The sequence below is a fragment of the Fusarium oxysporum genome, chromosome 1, assembly GCF_000149955.1.
Source record: "Fusarium oxysporum f. sp. lycopersici 4287 chromosome 1, whole genome shotgun sequence".
Lineage (NCBI taxonomy): Eukaryota > Fungi > Ascomycota > Sordariomycetes > Hypocreales > Nectriaceae > Fusarium > Fusarium oxysporum.
Window position 1 is genome coordinate 2314029 of NC_030986.1, and position 14513 is coordinate 2328541.

Genomic DNA, 14513 nt, shown 5'->3' on the forward strand with positions numbered 1-14513 from the left:
CTATTTCTCGCAATATTGGGCCAAGACCGACTGGTGGACCAGTCGATCTGCTTTCTGAGAGATGACCCTCACGTGGCTGCGGAAGATCGCGCATGTGGTACTGGGGTGCTTAGTTGCTCCACTCCATGCTCATCAAACATAGGGGGGGTTTAAACTTTGGGGGCGAGGCGAGCGATGGAGGGGCCTACAGATGGCGATGAGCCAGTCCTGTGCAAGTTCAAGGACGTGGGCCGTGAGCATATCTTGTACCGCGGCATGGACCTCGAGAACCATGCCGTCTGATGGGGTCATGGATACGCTAGTGAACGGCGCACGAGGTGCCCCGGCCTTGGTGCAAGCCACATTTACAAGGCTTGCAGTCCTGCCTATCCCTTGGTGAGCATCTCATATTCGCAGTATCACACAGGACACCCCGGAAAATCATCCGCAACGAGATCCAATTGCTGCACACAATAATACTGTCCGTGTACAGTATTCACTTGGACAGGGCGCTAGCTCCTTTGTCGTCCACAAGGTCAACTGGGTGCGATATCAGCCCTTCTATCTGTCTAAGACGCGATTGAGGAGTTGCTGGTCGCAACGAGCAACAAGGGCTTCGATGAGCCTAGTTAATTCTGTCTGCATGCTTATCACTCTTACCTATCATGGATTTACTTCATGGAGTTGATCATTGTTATACGTGGTTGACCACTAGCAGGAATGGGTTCCCGTCGGAAGTACAGTATGGCCGGATATGTACAGTGCAGTCCCGAGTCTCTGGCGGCAGTTGGGCAAGAGTTGGCATGTGGATGACTGCATCCCGCAACGTAATCGGCACATAGGGTGCCGATACGTATTGCCTGGAACAAGTTCATCCAGATTCATATCAAATTTGAGATCATGACAATGCTGCAGCCACTGCGTTTCCCTGGCTGGATTATTCAATGGCTGGAAATGCTTGTCTGGACCAGTGCGAGCCATGTGTGTTGGTTGGTTTGAAGCCGAGAAGGCAAATATGGCTTGCCAGATCCAGATCTAGATCCACGTTGAGTTCAAAACAATTTGACCCTAGTCTAAGTCGGTACTTTCTGTCAAAATGTTTGACCCTCGATCTGAGGTATTCGCAGTCACCAACCCGTCCAGCCGTGCTGTCGTCGCAACCCTCCGTGGCCTGAATCTCCGGATGGCGCCTTACGTTCATCAAGACTGGATGCTGTGCCTTAAAGGAGTTGTGAGTAGAATCAGACCGGTTAGACTGAGCAACCACATGGCGTCCATTTCCAGTTCCGCCGCCCCGATCCCCCAAGCTAAAAGCTCCCCGCACCACCCTCCACGACTTGACTTTCGGACAATGGCAGAAACAAGGTTTTGAGGGATCCAGAGGGGAATGAAGAAAAGGGATTCCAGGGGTGAAGAGTGGCTTCTGACACCGTCGCCTCTAAGCCGCTCAAGGTGCGCCTCTAACAAACTCTTACAACACTCCCCCGATAGCGCCGCCTTCCGTTGGATGTATCGTACTCGAACACATGGGAGGACGCGGTGGGAGAGTAACGAGCCTTTCGGGTAGATTTTGTTTCTATCACCAACATGTGCCTCAACCACGAGAGTGCCATTCTTGTTTGTACAACTGTTTCGAAGGAGGTTGAAGACTACTTGAGATGCGTCAATATAGTGATAAATCTCGTTTTGGGTCGAAAGAAGACTCTGAATGCTTCTTCGCCTGCTTCAAAATTGTCTGTTGAACCCAATAGTTCACAAGCTTTGTCGGTGGGAAGCCAGATCCCTGGCAACGGCAAAGGTTTCGCAGTACGGCAAGAGCGAGTACTGTACGCGCTGCAAGCCTATACAGGGATGAGATGGGTACATGAATGCCGTGTTTTGCAATGGGGAGCGTGGAGTTCAGAGTGAGGTGCTGAAGCCAGCGGGACGGCCACTGTGAGGCCCTTGTAAATTCTAGCCAGCCTGCCATGGGCTCGTTGCTTAGACCCGCCCAAGAGCTGGAGGGAGGTCTCGCTGCCCGGTCCCCTGCTTCAAAGCTCCAAGCGGCTGCCGTCCACATGCATCCCATTCTCTGTTACTTGAGCTTGAGTTGGTACCTTACTGTATGGACAGTGAAGGTGGATACAGTGCTGAACATGCATGTGCTGGGGACCCAACCATTTCAGCGTACGACGCCAGATGATTTTTTCCCTTAGAGGTTTCGAGACATGGAGACTACCATTTGTGCTAGGGGAAATGAGGCTTGCTCTCAGGTCATTTTGATGTTCCTGGTGTCTGGTTGATTGATTGATGGATCTGATCTTTCAGGTCTAGTAATCCACCTACATTTTTCATCCGAGAAACCATCTGGTATCGTTTCTCTCGTTTCTTTTTTTTCATAGGGCTCCTTACCAACGCTACCTAGGTAGCCTCCTATCCCCCCCATCCATCTCACTCAATTCCTCTTCTCTCCTATCGGGTACTATCTATACAGTGCTATAGGTATGCACATGCCCTAGGTTCCTTCTATAGCCCAGGTACCTACCGGGGAACTAGCTAGGCGTTCCTCACCTTCCCTTCCCTCACCTGCAGTGCCCTCCACTGTCCATCCATCCCCCCCCGGACCGTCACTCACTCGCCTTCACCAGGGTCATCTCGTTCTCGTGTGCACTTTTCCCTCTTCAATTCCATTTCCACCTCTTCTCTCTTCACCTTTTACAGATCAGGGTTACGTTACGTTCTTGTTCGCAATCACATCACATCTTTATCTTGTCCAAGGCGACGGTCCCTTTCTAAACCCTCCTTCAGGGCTCATGCTCTGATACGCCCGCCCACTATAGAATTTGGCTTTGGATCGCATTGTCGCGTCTCTGCTGTCCTGTCTGTCTGTCTGTCTGTCCTGGCCCGCCGACTTCGAGTTGCAATCTCCACCTTGGCTCGTCGTACTGACGCCTCTCGCCTGCTGCTCGCTACCCTGGCCTCGCCTTGAACGCAAACAATCGAACACAATCATATTGCCGTCACCGTTGCCCTCTGCTAACCGGGCTCCCATTAACGGGGACTCGTCGGGCTCACTGTAACCGATTCGCTTTGGCTGCGACTCGACCGATACCCTCGATATCAACTCGACCTCTAGACAGATATGGACGTCCACAACCAGCCGCGTCTACCCCCTCCCAAACCGGTTGGACTTAATAACATTCTCAATAACGACAACGCACCTGTTTCAATCGTTAACGGCCCGCCTCACATGCGAGACTCGGGCTTCTACTCCAACGCAGACGCCTCCAGTAAGCGTACGCTGCTCATTACTGTTTGTGCCAATGCCTCGGCTCCATTGCTAACCTGATTTCCCTAGACACATCCGCCGCATCCTTCAACGTGAATGGTCTTAGCCCAAGCGGCTCCGGCTATCAATCCTCGTCGCACGAGAAGACACCATCTCCGATTGCCTCCAACATGATTCCCAACGGACTTGTCTCGCCATCGACTACCAACATGAGCGTTGCCGCAATGGTATCCCCCAGTACTCCCAGCAGTCTCGATGCACGCCGCGACCGACCCACGTCGATCGAGTCCAACGGTCTCGGTCCCAACCCTGGCCCTACGATGGGCGACACCTTGGCGCCTGGTATGGCAGCAATGAGAAGGGAGAGTGTTGACAGCCGCATCAACCAGAACTTTGGCGATTTGCGCCTGGGAGGCTCTCCTTATGCATCTCACAATCACTCAACTACCTCGATACAAAACACCCTCCATAATCAGCGGAACCCTCATCATTTATCAGTCCATCGCATCTCAAACGGCTACCAACCCAGTGCGGAGCGAAACCCTGAGGGCAAGACGGTCAAAACTGCACCGGCCATCACTGGTCCTGCCACCGGACACATCGCGCGCGCTGCAGAGCCCACCAAAGGTCAAGCATGGGCGTTTCCCGAAGAAGAGATTCAGCGAGTCGGTGGCGCCCCCACGTACACCGACTCGCGGCGTAGCAGTATCACCGAGTCTATCGCGAGTAGCCAATTCACAACAGAGTCTCGCCTACCTCCTGGTCAGATGAGACTGAACGAGTCCGAGTACTCTCGCATGTCCAACGCATCCGACTTTCCGCCTGTTCACCATCACTCTATGCAGCATAAGCAATTGAGTGACCTCCAGGCCGAAGAAGGGAATGGTTCAACGGGCTCGCAACCATATAGTCGAACACCCGAATTGAGAGTCAGCCACAAGCTTGCTGAACGGAAAAGACGAACGGAGATGAAGGAGCTCTTTGATCAGCTTAGAGATCTCATGCCTCAGGAACGAGGCTCCAAAGCCTCCAAGTGGGAAATTCTAACTAAAGGTCAGTAAGTTACGAGAAAGGGGCTAGATCTCGACTGACGTGAAATTCGACAGCCATTGCAGAGCATCAGAAGCAGCAAGATATCATTCGAGCATTACAAGATCACTACAAGTCCAACACGGCCGAGAACGAGATGCTTCGCCGAGATGTCCATGCGCTACGAATGGAAAACCAACAGCTTCGTTCAGAGCTCAACTCTTCCTCTTCACGCCCTCCATTATCTTCAGCAGCAACACCAGCACCACAGGCCGGGACTTATCAGGCAGACCCTTACCCTAACCCGAACCGACCAGAACTGCCACCCCTCAGGTCGCTCCGTAACAGTATTCCAAATGGACCGGACTCTATGACGGGTGTTCAGTACGACAGTCCTCGTACAAATGGCTATCATTAGACGGGACCAATCGAATGTTCCGGGAAATGAGGCTCAGCGGGGAATACTTGCCCCCAAAAACGTCCACCATCTTAAACCTGTTGGAACTCGATTAATGAATGAATGACGGCGAAAAGTTATGACACCGGGAGAGCACAAGGCTGGACTCGACTACTATTGCTGGGTCACCAGCGATGCTCTGAGCCACAACACAAGGGCGCCGTGGCATTAGATTTGCTTAGCTGCTTCTGTTTTGTTTTGTCTTTTTCGGCAACGCTGCCGCCCAGTGTACCAGTACGGCAAACGGACCGTGAACTGTCACTCTTTGTCAATTTCTTGTTCAGTACTAGGTCTTTATCTCATTCTGTCTTTTCTTTTTCTTTTTTTCTTCTTCTTCTTCTTCTTCTCTTATTTATTTAAACATGCACCACGCTCGACTAATGAGGTGGCTGTTAGGAGTTTGTTTAGGTTTGGGACATATAGGCCACTTAATGGTATGGTACGGTTAGGTGTGGATGATCAGGCAAGGCAAGGCAAGGCAAGGCAGGGACAAGGATAAGGAATAGGTGCAATGGGGTTGGTTGCAAAGGATTTCCTCGGTTTTTGGGCTCGGAAGGACAAAGACGTCATGGAAAATACGGAGATGGCGCGATAGTGTTTCAGGGCGTATATACCCATTTGAAAGGAGGCGAAGCGGACAGGAAGGGTCTGTGCTGTGGAACAAACATGTCGTGGAGGTGATACAGTTGGAAGACGTTTTGTTCTCTTCTGTGCAGTGGCGTGGTTGTGAGCGTATCGTATGGTCTCGGTGTATCGGGGGATTGATGGTAAAATGCGAGAACAAGATACTCATCTTCACCAAATCGTGCTTGTGATTGATAATATTATGCGAATTGTGAGATGAATGAACATGCTCTGCCGGTTATTTGCCATGTCATGTTGGAAAGCAGTGGGCATACCTAGATCTGAGTATCCGTATTATATAGAGTACTACGGATACCACTGGCATGACGTGATCTGATGAAACAATGCGATATGATAAGATAAAGACAAGATGATCCATGAGCACTGGGCAGCTCACAGTTGGACTGTTTACCTTCAGACCGGAGCCAGGGATACGGGATATACGGGGCAGCCCGAGCCCGGGCGGAGTTGGGGGTTGCGGACTTGCGGAGTTTGCGGAGGCCCCGCCCAAGAGAGAAAGTCCCCGATTCGGTCTGAGAGACGAGCAGTAACCATTGACGATTGACTAAAGAAAACAGTGCTAATGCTTACGGCTTACACCAGACAAAGTCCGCAAAGAGGATGCATCAGGGGTTCCTCTTACTCCATTCTCTTGATTATATTTCACTCTGGTAGGCCTATTCCTTCTCCGACGTCAAGTCCGTCGACATTCTTGGGATCCTTTTTTCCGCCTCTCCTCTTCTATCATTCTCACTCTCACTCGCCTCTACTCTCATCCATCCACTCACTCGTTCTATCTCACTTGTACATATATCATGGACTCACTCGGGTCGCTGGCTGCGCGCAAGATGGACCGTTCAGCTGCTTCGAGACAGAAGAGCTGCAACGCCTGCGTGAGAGGGAAGCGCAAGTGCGACAAGAAGACTCCCCGCTGTACTCGCTGTGCGGCAAAGGGCCTCGACTGTGTATATCAGAGATTGCCGCCAGGGGCCAACTTTCACGACGACGATCTGTGTGCCGGTCTTGGCGCTACTGATAATCTGAACGAAGTCCCTGATTTTGATATGGGCTTTGATATCAACAACTTGGGAGCAGACTCGAGTGCCAGCACCAGCAACACCACGCCCGATAGCCTCGACAGAGTCACCACATCGTCGATAGAGCTCGATTCTCCCCTTGACTTCTCCATCATCGACCATCTCATGGCCAACGATACATCTCTCGGTTCCGAGCTATGGAACATGGGAGACTATGGCAACAACAAGCTCAGTATACCACCCGTGCCAGCAGGGCCTGTCGTCATCCGCGATGTGGCTGTTCTAGATAGAGCAGATGCCTGCCTGGCCGACTTCAACCCGCTGGACGTGTACGACCCTCGTACCCGCGTGGGATACACTGTAGAGATCATCACCAACCTCTACCGGGACTTCGCTCGGACTCGCCGGCTGCCCTTCATCCACCCCCGTCTCTACGGCTCCAACCTCCCAAAGACCATGCTAGCAGCCTTCTCAGCGGCGTCAGCCTATTCAGCGCGAACTCCCGAGAACAAAGGTTGGGTGTACAAGCTCATCACTGACATGGCCAAGGAGATCCATCGCGAGGGTGAGCGGGCCTCGACGCCGGCGGAGAAGCTGGCGCGGGTGCAAGCGCTGGTTGTTCTGGACTCTATCCGTATGTTTGATGGTGACGTTACTCTGAGGGCAACGAGCGAGCGCGAGCTGTCGCAGTTTATGGCGTGGATGTTTGCTCTCAAGGAGGTGGAAGAGGAGTTGTCAGTGGGGGATGAACCTGGTGCTACAACGATGAAAGGTCCACCTCCACCGAGCTGGGAGGTAAGATGATCAAAGAACTGTGCCATGGAGGATTCTTGCTGACGTTGAGATAGAGTTGGCTGCTCGCCGAGAGTATACGCCGAACTACCGTCATGTCATTTGCTTTTGTGTGCATGACAAGCATACTCAAGTCCCTTGAGCGTACGTCTTGTTCTCTTTACCTGTACTCATATCTAACACTTTCGCAGCACCCTGCGGTATCATGGAGGGTCCAACCTTTCAGTTCACTGCATCAAGATACCTCTGGGAAGCCGATTCATCAATGGCCTTCTACCGTGCGTGGCAGACCAAACCACAATACCCGGTGCGGAACCTCGACTTCAAGGGTGTCTGGTTGCATGCTCAGCCTGAGGATGTTGATGAGTTTACGAAGCTAATGCTTACTGCGTAAGTGACTCCATCTGTCGAGTTTGTTATTATATCTAACATGAAACAGACAAATGGGCCCAGAAGCTATCGATCAGTTCATGATGGGTGCTGCGTGTTGATTCTGCGCAAGTAACGGATGTCTCATTTGTTTTGTAATGGTAGTTAGGCGTCAGGGTGCTGGTATTCACCAAGTTGTCCACGATATCACGGATCAGGTTGATTTACAAACAAATTGTTGAGCTGGTAACTATTCAGAAACTCACAAGTGACAACCAAATGCTACTGCAATGATGCTATATCGACAGGTGTTTGACGCTTATTCAGACCTCATCTTCGGTGATCCTCCAGACCAGCCTCTCGCCACTGACTTCCTTATTTCTCAGAATATCCAATGCCCTTTGGGCCCTCTCAACAGCCGATGAACCTTCCACAACACGATACTTATTGGGGGTAATGACGCCGTCTCTGAGTAGCTTTGGTACCATCTCTGGTTGGGCCTTTTCTTTGAGAAACTCATTCTAGTTTATGTTAGTCTTTGGTCGCTTCAGGTGACTAAGAGTGGCTTACGGAGAGGTAGAAATGTGTTCGCACACCGCGAACTTCAACACCATCGGCCCATTGCCCGACCAACACCCTGGAGACGTCCATCTCATACTCAGGCTCTTCTTCAAGTGTGGCATCTTTGAGAATAACAGGGAGCATAACGGCCACAGTGCTGCCGCGTTGAGCAATCTTGGACAGAGGCTTTAGAGTGCCCTCTAGAGAACCAATGCAGTCGATGATATAAGGCAGTTTGGGCTCTGTTCTGTTACTGGTGAAGTGGAGAATCTTATCGACAACATCCTGCTTTCGATAGTCAAAAGTCTCGGTTGCGCCAATGCTGCGAAGGTACTCATGTTGTTTTTCACTTGCGACAGCGATGATGTTCTTGAAGCCCCAGTGCCTGAAGACCTGAACGGCATAGATGCCGACGCTGCTCGAGGCACCCCAGATAAGGATAGGGTCATCAGCTTGCTTTGGCGTGTAACCTTCCGGGACAGGCCATGGAAGCTCCAGCTTGAGATCCGCAGTGGCAGTGTGAAAGACAGTCACGAGATTCACGGAGACTGTCACCGCTTCTTGGTAAGAAATGTTGTCTGGGATTTTAGAAGCAAGATATGCAGGGATTGTGATGTATTCCTGATGGTTTGCCTCCTTTCCACCATGGAAAGCAAAGGAAACGACACGGTCTCCGACATTCAGCCCCTTGAGGTCACCGCCATCGCCAACAGCCACGACTTTTCCAGCGGCGCCTCCACTGCCCATTTGCTGCGGGTACTCGGAGATGAGTAGACCGCCATCGGCACGATGAAGGTCGAGAGGAGTTGAAGAGGTCCAGGCAACACGAACTAGGACTTCACCAGGGGCGGGAGGATACACAGGGACCGTCTGAAAGGCGAACGGGGTGCGTTTTGCAGGGAGGACTATGGCTTGCTGAGTTGAGGGGATAGAAGACATGACGGGCTTGGTTCGGTGTAGGTGATGAATGGCTTGATGAGTAGATCGATGTCACTCTGCAGACATAGCAATTCTATAGAGTTATATATACTTCACTGTTCTTTACTTTACTCGCGATCTCATCTCCTGATAATGCGTAATGCGTAATGCATATATAGTCGTATTATTAAAACGTAGATATTTGTCAGCTTGAACTCCGTGGAACGCCTAAATGAGCCCCACCGAAGTTTCTACATATGTAAGGAAACACGCACAATGTTTTCGTATTCAAAACAAGGCGACCTTGTGAATAGATGCAAGCAAGCGGCAAGGCAGGGTAGAGTTCATGGACCCCACGAGTGCAAGATGGGACTCAACGATAATGGGTTTGAGTTTCAAGGCTGAGGTGGATATGCTGATGTAAGATGAAGTCTTACAGAGGAAAGTATTTAATCAATGATGCAGTAATAAATGGTCAAAATCGAGCTGAATGGAAGATAGTAGTGATAAGGCGTGATTCAATATCAGGATTCCATGCTGCTTTAGTTGTCAATCATGCCATCACCAATAAATGGCCCCGTTAAATGGTGGTCAACACTTGAAATCCAATTTAACTCATTTCCAACGCCATAACTCGTACAGTAAAAGGTATCTGATCCAGCCATCCAAAACGTTGATCCATTCCATACATCCCATTAAATTCCCAGCCTCAAATATTCGATGGTTTTGCATTAGACGGTGGCAGAGCCCATGAGGACCGTCCCGGCCGCAGGCCCAACATCCACATGCTTTTGCGTGACATTTCCGCTCTTGGCATCATCTCTCGCAGTCGGAGGACGTCCGAGGTCGGCTACGACATTGCGAACTCGCTGTCGCATACTCTTGCGGTGCTTTGCGGCTTCGTTTGTAGACATCTCCGTGTCGGCTTTTGTCGGTGAGACATGGTCCTGGGCTTCTTTGGAGAAGACGGTTGAGCCTGAGAGGACAGAGGCAGCGTCGCTTGTGGTGTCCATTTTGCGACAGACGAATTGACTTTGAAAAGAAGGAGACGCTTTTATTTGTATGAGTGATATTAAACTGATAGAGAGCTAAAATGGCGGGGGTGAGGCTGAAGCTTTATATATGGGAGGCAAGGGATAGGAAGGTAGGTACTGTCCCGTCCTGTCCTATCCTATCTCCTCCTCTCCTCTTCCCCGACTTTATCTGTCTGCCTCTTGCCTTGTCTGCCTTTCAGGGTCTAGATCTTTGGTGGTAGTGTTACTGACCCCGCGCTACTGTAGGGTGAACCCACTTTCATTAACCTTAATCAGTTCCACTTATCTCAAGGAATTACTATGGTATTGTCGCTCTGATACAATAAAAGACATAGTAATACATCATTAATCTTTATCAAATCTCTCTTCATATCATAACGGTCTCATATATTCTAATTCGAATACAATGCGACGTTCCAGAGACATCTCCCTTTCCTCACGGTTAGTTGCTGTTCAGACAGTCTAGACAACCCAATGTAACCCCTCCCTATCACTCACACGTCAAACTCTCTGAGCCATTCGCTGAGGCCACTGGCTATACCCCATAACCCTTCGCATCGACATCTACAGCTGAATCATCCTCCTCATTATGCCACCAAATCGATGTAAGCACATCCAAACCCAAGGTCTCAAACTCCTCCAAATTAGCCTCCTCCTCCCCTTTCTCAACTCTACCACCACAACAATCGGCACACGTAAACACTTCTCTCACACAGTCTATGTTCCACGGTCCGCAGTCCCAATCCCCTCCATCCATACTGTAGAACTCAACCACGAGATTAGTCGCGCCGAAGAGCAGCTCGCACTGTTCCCGGCAAAGTTGGGTCTGATGCGTCTCTCGCGCATCACCCCAGCTGATCCGGTACCACATAGAGTAGTTCTCCGGTTGGCATGTTGTGCTGTGAACCATGTCGTATAGCTGACCCATGCAGAGGCCCTGTGAGGATTTTGGCTTGATAAGAGCAGTGCGAACATTGCGGAACCACATGTTAAAGCCCTCTGATTTCAGATATCCCATAGTCGGAGGCGGTGGTTGAGATACAAGCATCCGTCGCCAACTGGAAGTGCCCATTGTGAAGTTCTCAAGCCGCTCCGTCTTCTCCAGCATAGATAAGCTTCTTGCTTCCCCTTGTGCTTTAATCGCACCTTCGGGAGCCCAAGGTAAGCGAAGGAACGAGTCTGCTCTTCGAAGGTACGTGTACTTGCGATCGATATCGAAGAAGCATCGTCCAAACTTTTCAACCAGCAGCGGGTTGAGTGTGAAACTCTGCGGTCTTCGGGCCCCTGCCGAAGACACGGGTTGGAAGAACAGCGCTTGCTGTATTCTGGGAGATTCTCCTATTATCGCAGCCCAGTGACGACATACCCGCGATGCAGACACAAGAAGTGTCTTCATGTCAAGGTGTAAGAGGATGAGTTCCAGCAATTCCGGGACCGCGAGTATTCTGGTCATAGTGTCTGCGAACTCCATTGCGAATTCAGATGTTGTTTATATCGAGGGATCATTTTAGATGCAAAACAACAAGACTCAAGGAAGGTGGAAATGATGCGGGTTGTCATACGAACTTTATGCAACACATAGAAGCTTCAAAACCGATGATGTAGTGGTATCAGAGATGGAATCAACCTCACATGATGAACTGGGCTGCGAGTCATGATGCCATGGCTTCGCTTTAGTGCATGCGACCAAAATGTAACTTCATATGTTATGTTGGTTAAAGTTATGCCAAAAATCATGCCTCGGTAGGAAATGGCCAAGCTTGGTTGGGTTGGCTTACAAGACCTGCCTACTTGGGATGTCAGTGTCAATCCTGTTTGACTCCGTATTCATGGCGCTAATGAGATTACACCAACGAAGCAAGTCACCACCTCAATCCGATAAGGTTTTGTACTTTTAGGATCAGGCTGGAATGCCGTTACTCGATACATGAAGTAGAGGAATGGCACGCAAATAAGGGAAAGGCTGGATATAGAGGTATATATATCTCATTCATTAGCTGTGTAGTTGTGTACATCATTGTTGGTCGAAGAGTATCTTCCCTAGTGCTCCGTTCATGACACCATTACACACAGTGACAAAAGGAATTCCCAGACGCCCAGACTCCAATCATGCTGCCAAAGGCCCAAAATGACAGTCCCTTCTTACCCAAAAACCCAGCAGTAAATCCTTGTACAAGTGCCCCGTGAAGATTAAAGAGGTCATAAAGGAGAGAAAAAAGTGTGCGCGCGCAGTCTACTTGGTTCGTTCCAGAACCTCGACTCGCTTGTTTCCGAGGTCGACAATCTTGCCGACGAGCTTGCCTGCCTGGTCCATCTCGGTGATGTCGTCGGCACCTCCCAGGCTCACACCGTTGACCATAATATTGGGTACGGTCCTTCGGCCGGTTGTCTCGAGTAGTTGGTCTTGCAGGGCTTGGCCTTGGGGATGGATATCGAGTTCAACGACATAGGGCTCGGGTGTGATGGAGTATTTTTCGATCAGAAGGCTCTTGGCTCGCTTCGAGAAGGGGCAGTACGTCTTTGAGAAGATGATGACTGGATGACAATTAGTGATTATGGTTCCTCTAGTGTTTGCTCTTGGAGACCTACCGGGCGATTTCTTGAGGATAGAGTCAAGCTCTTCGCGAGCCGCAATTGCTTCCTTGCTCCTCGTCTCTGTCTCGGGTTTCTTCTCGGCCGCGGCAGCAGGAGCTGGAATATCGCCAGACACTCCGCCAACAGGTTTGACGATTTTGTCCTTATCCTGACCTTCCGCAGAACTTCCAACTCCCACAAGCTTCTTGGGAGGATCAGGTCGCAGACCTCCCTTCTCGTTCGCCTTGCCCTTCGCCTCGGCCTCGGCAGCCTTGAGACGCTCCTGCATCTGAGCAGCTAGCTTCTGGTCGTCTGCGTCGATATCACCGTCTCCATCCTTATCAGCGTGAGGCTGTCCAGCCTTCTCTCCAGTTGCAAAGTCGACGATAGGCGCCGGGGGTTCGTTTGCGCTCATGGCATTTTGGGTCTTCTTGATGAACTCCTGGCCTGTGTAGGTCTCTGCATCGTGATGCGAGTCGAATCCTGAGGTGTAGAAGAGGATAAAGATGAATGTGCCAATCGTCGCCAGGATTAGTAGGCGTACTCGGCGTGGAGAAGGCATCTCGGCGGGATGATGATCTCGGGACCAGGGGTGGGTGCGCTAGGGAGCGAGCTCTGGTCAAGAGCTCTTGAGCGTCGCGCGACGAGCGATTGGAGTTGATGGAGGAGCAGCAGGATTGTCTCGGATAGCGATGATTAAGGAGCGTCGAAAAAGACGAGAAGGACAGTGAGAGAAATATCGGTCGGCTGGGGTGTTGAGCCGAAGATGACGGTGGGAAAATGGGAATGAAAACGGAAATGAAGAGGAACGGGATACGAGAGTCGACTCCCAGGGACAGATTCTCCAGATTAGAACCTGAGGTAAGGGAGAGCTCTCCAATTCCAGCGGAGGGTTTTGGTGTCTGTGGCCAATCAGGGCGTCTCATGGGGATAAGACAGTGTGTGTCATCATGGACTGTGCTACAGATGGACAGCATTTCATTTTCTACGCTTGGTAAACCTAGAATTTGAGCAGTAATATCTTATAAATTCTATAAACTGTGGGAAATCAAAGAGTTACAGTATTTGAAAGTAACATATAAGATAATAAACCATGTTTGGTTCAAGTATCTCACCAACGCCCATATGGCCATCCAATATTAAACAAACTCCGTCCAACATGCCAATATCAGAAGAGCCAGCTTCTGATTTCCTCTCATCACTTCCACCCGATTATTGCAAAACTTTGTTCTTCTACAAGTCAGTATATGCATCATATTAATCGTGGGCTTGTCACCTACCACTGAATATTTATACCGTCAGCCGCTCCACGGAATGGTGCATCTCTTGGTCAGGTACAGCCTGTGCTCGCACACTCTGACTAGGCTTCTGAGGCTCTTCGAACAAAACTTGGGGGGCTCCATGGAGATAGTGTGATCTTGCGCGGTGCAGAAGAGCTGCTCTTGTTGCGTGGAGGTGTCGAAGATGTTGATTACCATGGCGGTGATGGTGCATTGCTGGTGCAGCCTCGAGAGTGAAGGCCCAAAGGAAGAAGGCTAGGAAGAAGGAGAGTTTGAAGGACAACATTTTGTGCTGTGAGCTGAAGTGATGCAACGAATTGGTTTGACTATGTGCTTGCTGCTATCACGAAAACTCTACTGGGCTATTCGCTCTTATATGTCCTTTGAGATCCCTTACTCCCTTCTCCCATTGAGACCATATGACGAGTAGTGTACTTACAATGAGTCTATTCCATGCTTCAGTACCGCATTCGGTCAGAATCGTCCTGTCTTGGAGCCCCTCGGAAGGAATTTGCAGGGTCGTGGGCCGCACTGAGACAATCTTCTAATAGAGCTGTTTGCGACAAGAAACTATTTCTGGTCCCGCCAGCC

At 50.4% G+C, this 14513-nt stretch overlaps 9 protein-coding genes across 10 annotated transcripts; 3 read left to right on the forward strand and 6 right to left on the reverse strand.

The window, feature by feature from the left end:
• Nucleotides 1-174: 174 nt before the first annotated feature.
• Nucleotides 175-282, forward strand: FOXG_17831 (uncharacterized protein; the record flags this gene model as incomplete). The annotated part of the gene is made up of 1 exon (XM_018397820.1): nt 175-282. One exon carries the CDS (start codon nt 175-177, stop codon nt 280-282), a length of 108 nt encoding a protein of 35 aa, XP_018231975.1.
• A 2043-nt stretch (nt 283-2325) lies between these two features.
• On the forward strand, nt 2326-5573 carry FOXG_00218 (uncharacterized protein). Of its 2 annotated transcripts, none has more exons than XM_018376418.1 (3): nt 2326-3248; nt 3317-4300; nt 4354-5573. In XM_018376418.1, the coding sequence occupies exons 1-3, from the start codon at nt 3101-3103 to the stop codon at nt 4692-4694; spliced, it is 1473 nt and encodes a 490-aa protein (XP_018231977.1). In that variant the 5' UTR covers nt 2326-3100; the 3' UTR covers nt 4695-5573. The 2 variants fall into 2 exon arrangements, with proteins under 2 accessions (XP_018231977.1, XP_018231976.1); XM_018376417.1 differs by having other exon boundaries at nt 2371-3254.
• FOXG_17832 (uncharacterized protein) lies at nt 4348-5704 on the reverse strand. The gene has a single exon (XM_018397821.1). It carries the CDS (start codon nt 5524-5526, stop codon nt 5179-5181), a length of 348 nt encoding a protein of 115 aa, XP_018231978.1. The 5' UTR covers nt 5527-5704; the 3' UTR covers nt 4348-5178.
• Nucleotides 5705-5790: 86 nt separating this feature from the next.
• Nucleotides 5791-9131, forward strand: FOXG_00219 (uncharacterized protein). Its single transcript, XM_018376419.1, has 4 exons — nt 5791-7189; nt 7243-7330; nt 7378-7576; nt 7626-9131. The coding sequence occupies exons 1-4, from the start codon at nt 6173-6175 to the stop codon at nt 7675-7677; spliced, it is 1356 nt and encodes a 451-aa protein (XP_018231979.1). The 5' UTR covers nt 5791-6172; the 3' UTR covers nt 7678-9131.
• Nucleotides 7879-9055, reverse strand: FOXG_00220 (uncharacterized protein; the record flags this gene model as incomplete). The annotated part of the gene is made up of 2 exons (XM_018376420.1): nt 7879-8076; nt 8126-9055. The coding sequence occupies 2 exons, from the start codon at nt 9053-9055 to the stop codon at nt 7879-7881; spliced, it is 1128 nt and encodes a 375-aa protein (XP_018231980.1).
• A 206-nt stretch (nt 9132-9337) lies between the features above and the next one.
• On the reverse strand, nt 9338-10305 carry FOXG_17833 (uncharacterized protein). The gene has a single exon (XM_018397822.1). It carries the CDS (start codon nt 10045-10047, stop codon nt 9766-9768), a length of 282 nt encoding a protein of 93 aa, XP_018231981.1. The 5' UTR covers nt 10048-10305; the 3' UTR covers nt 9338-9765.
• A 15-nt stretch (nt 10306-10320) lies between these two features.
• Nucleotides 10321-11778, reverse strand: FOXG_00221 (uncharacterized protein). The gene has a single exon (XM_018376421.1). It carries the CDS (start codon nt 11537-11539, stop codon nt 10604-10606), a length of 936 nt encoding a protein of 311 aa, XP_018231982.1. The 5' UTR covers nt 11540-11778; the 3' UTR covers nt 10321-10603.
• Nucleotides 11779-11908: 130 nt separating this feature from the next.
• Nucleotides 11909-13490, reverse strand: FOXG_00222 (uncharacterized protein). Its single transcript, XM_018376422.1, has 2 exons — nt 12658-13490; nt 11909-12603 (listed from the first exon to the last, which is right to left on the reverse strand). The coding sequence occupies exons 1-2, from the start codon at nt 13202-13204 to the stop codon at nt 12302-12304; spliced, it is 849 nt and encodes a 282-aa protein (XP_018231983.1). The 5' UTR covers nt 13205-13490; the 3' UTR covers nt 11909-12301.
• A 450-nt stretch (nt 13491-13940) lies between these two features.
• Nucleotides 13941-14120, reverse strand: FOXG_17834 (uncharacterized protein; the record flags this gene model as incomplete). Its single annotated transcript, XM_018397823.1, has 1 exon — nt 13941-14120. One exon carries the CDS (start codon nt 14118-14120, stop codon nt 13941-13943), a length of 180 nt encoding a protein of 59 aa, XP_018231984.1.
• Nucleotides 14121-14513: the final 393 nt, after the last annotated feature.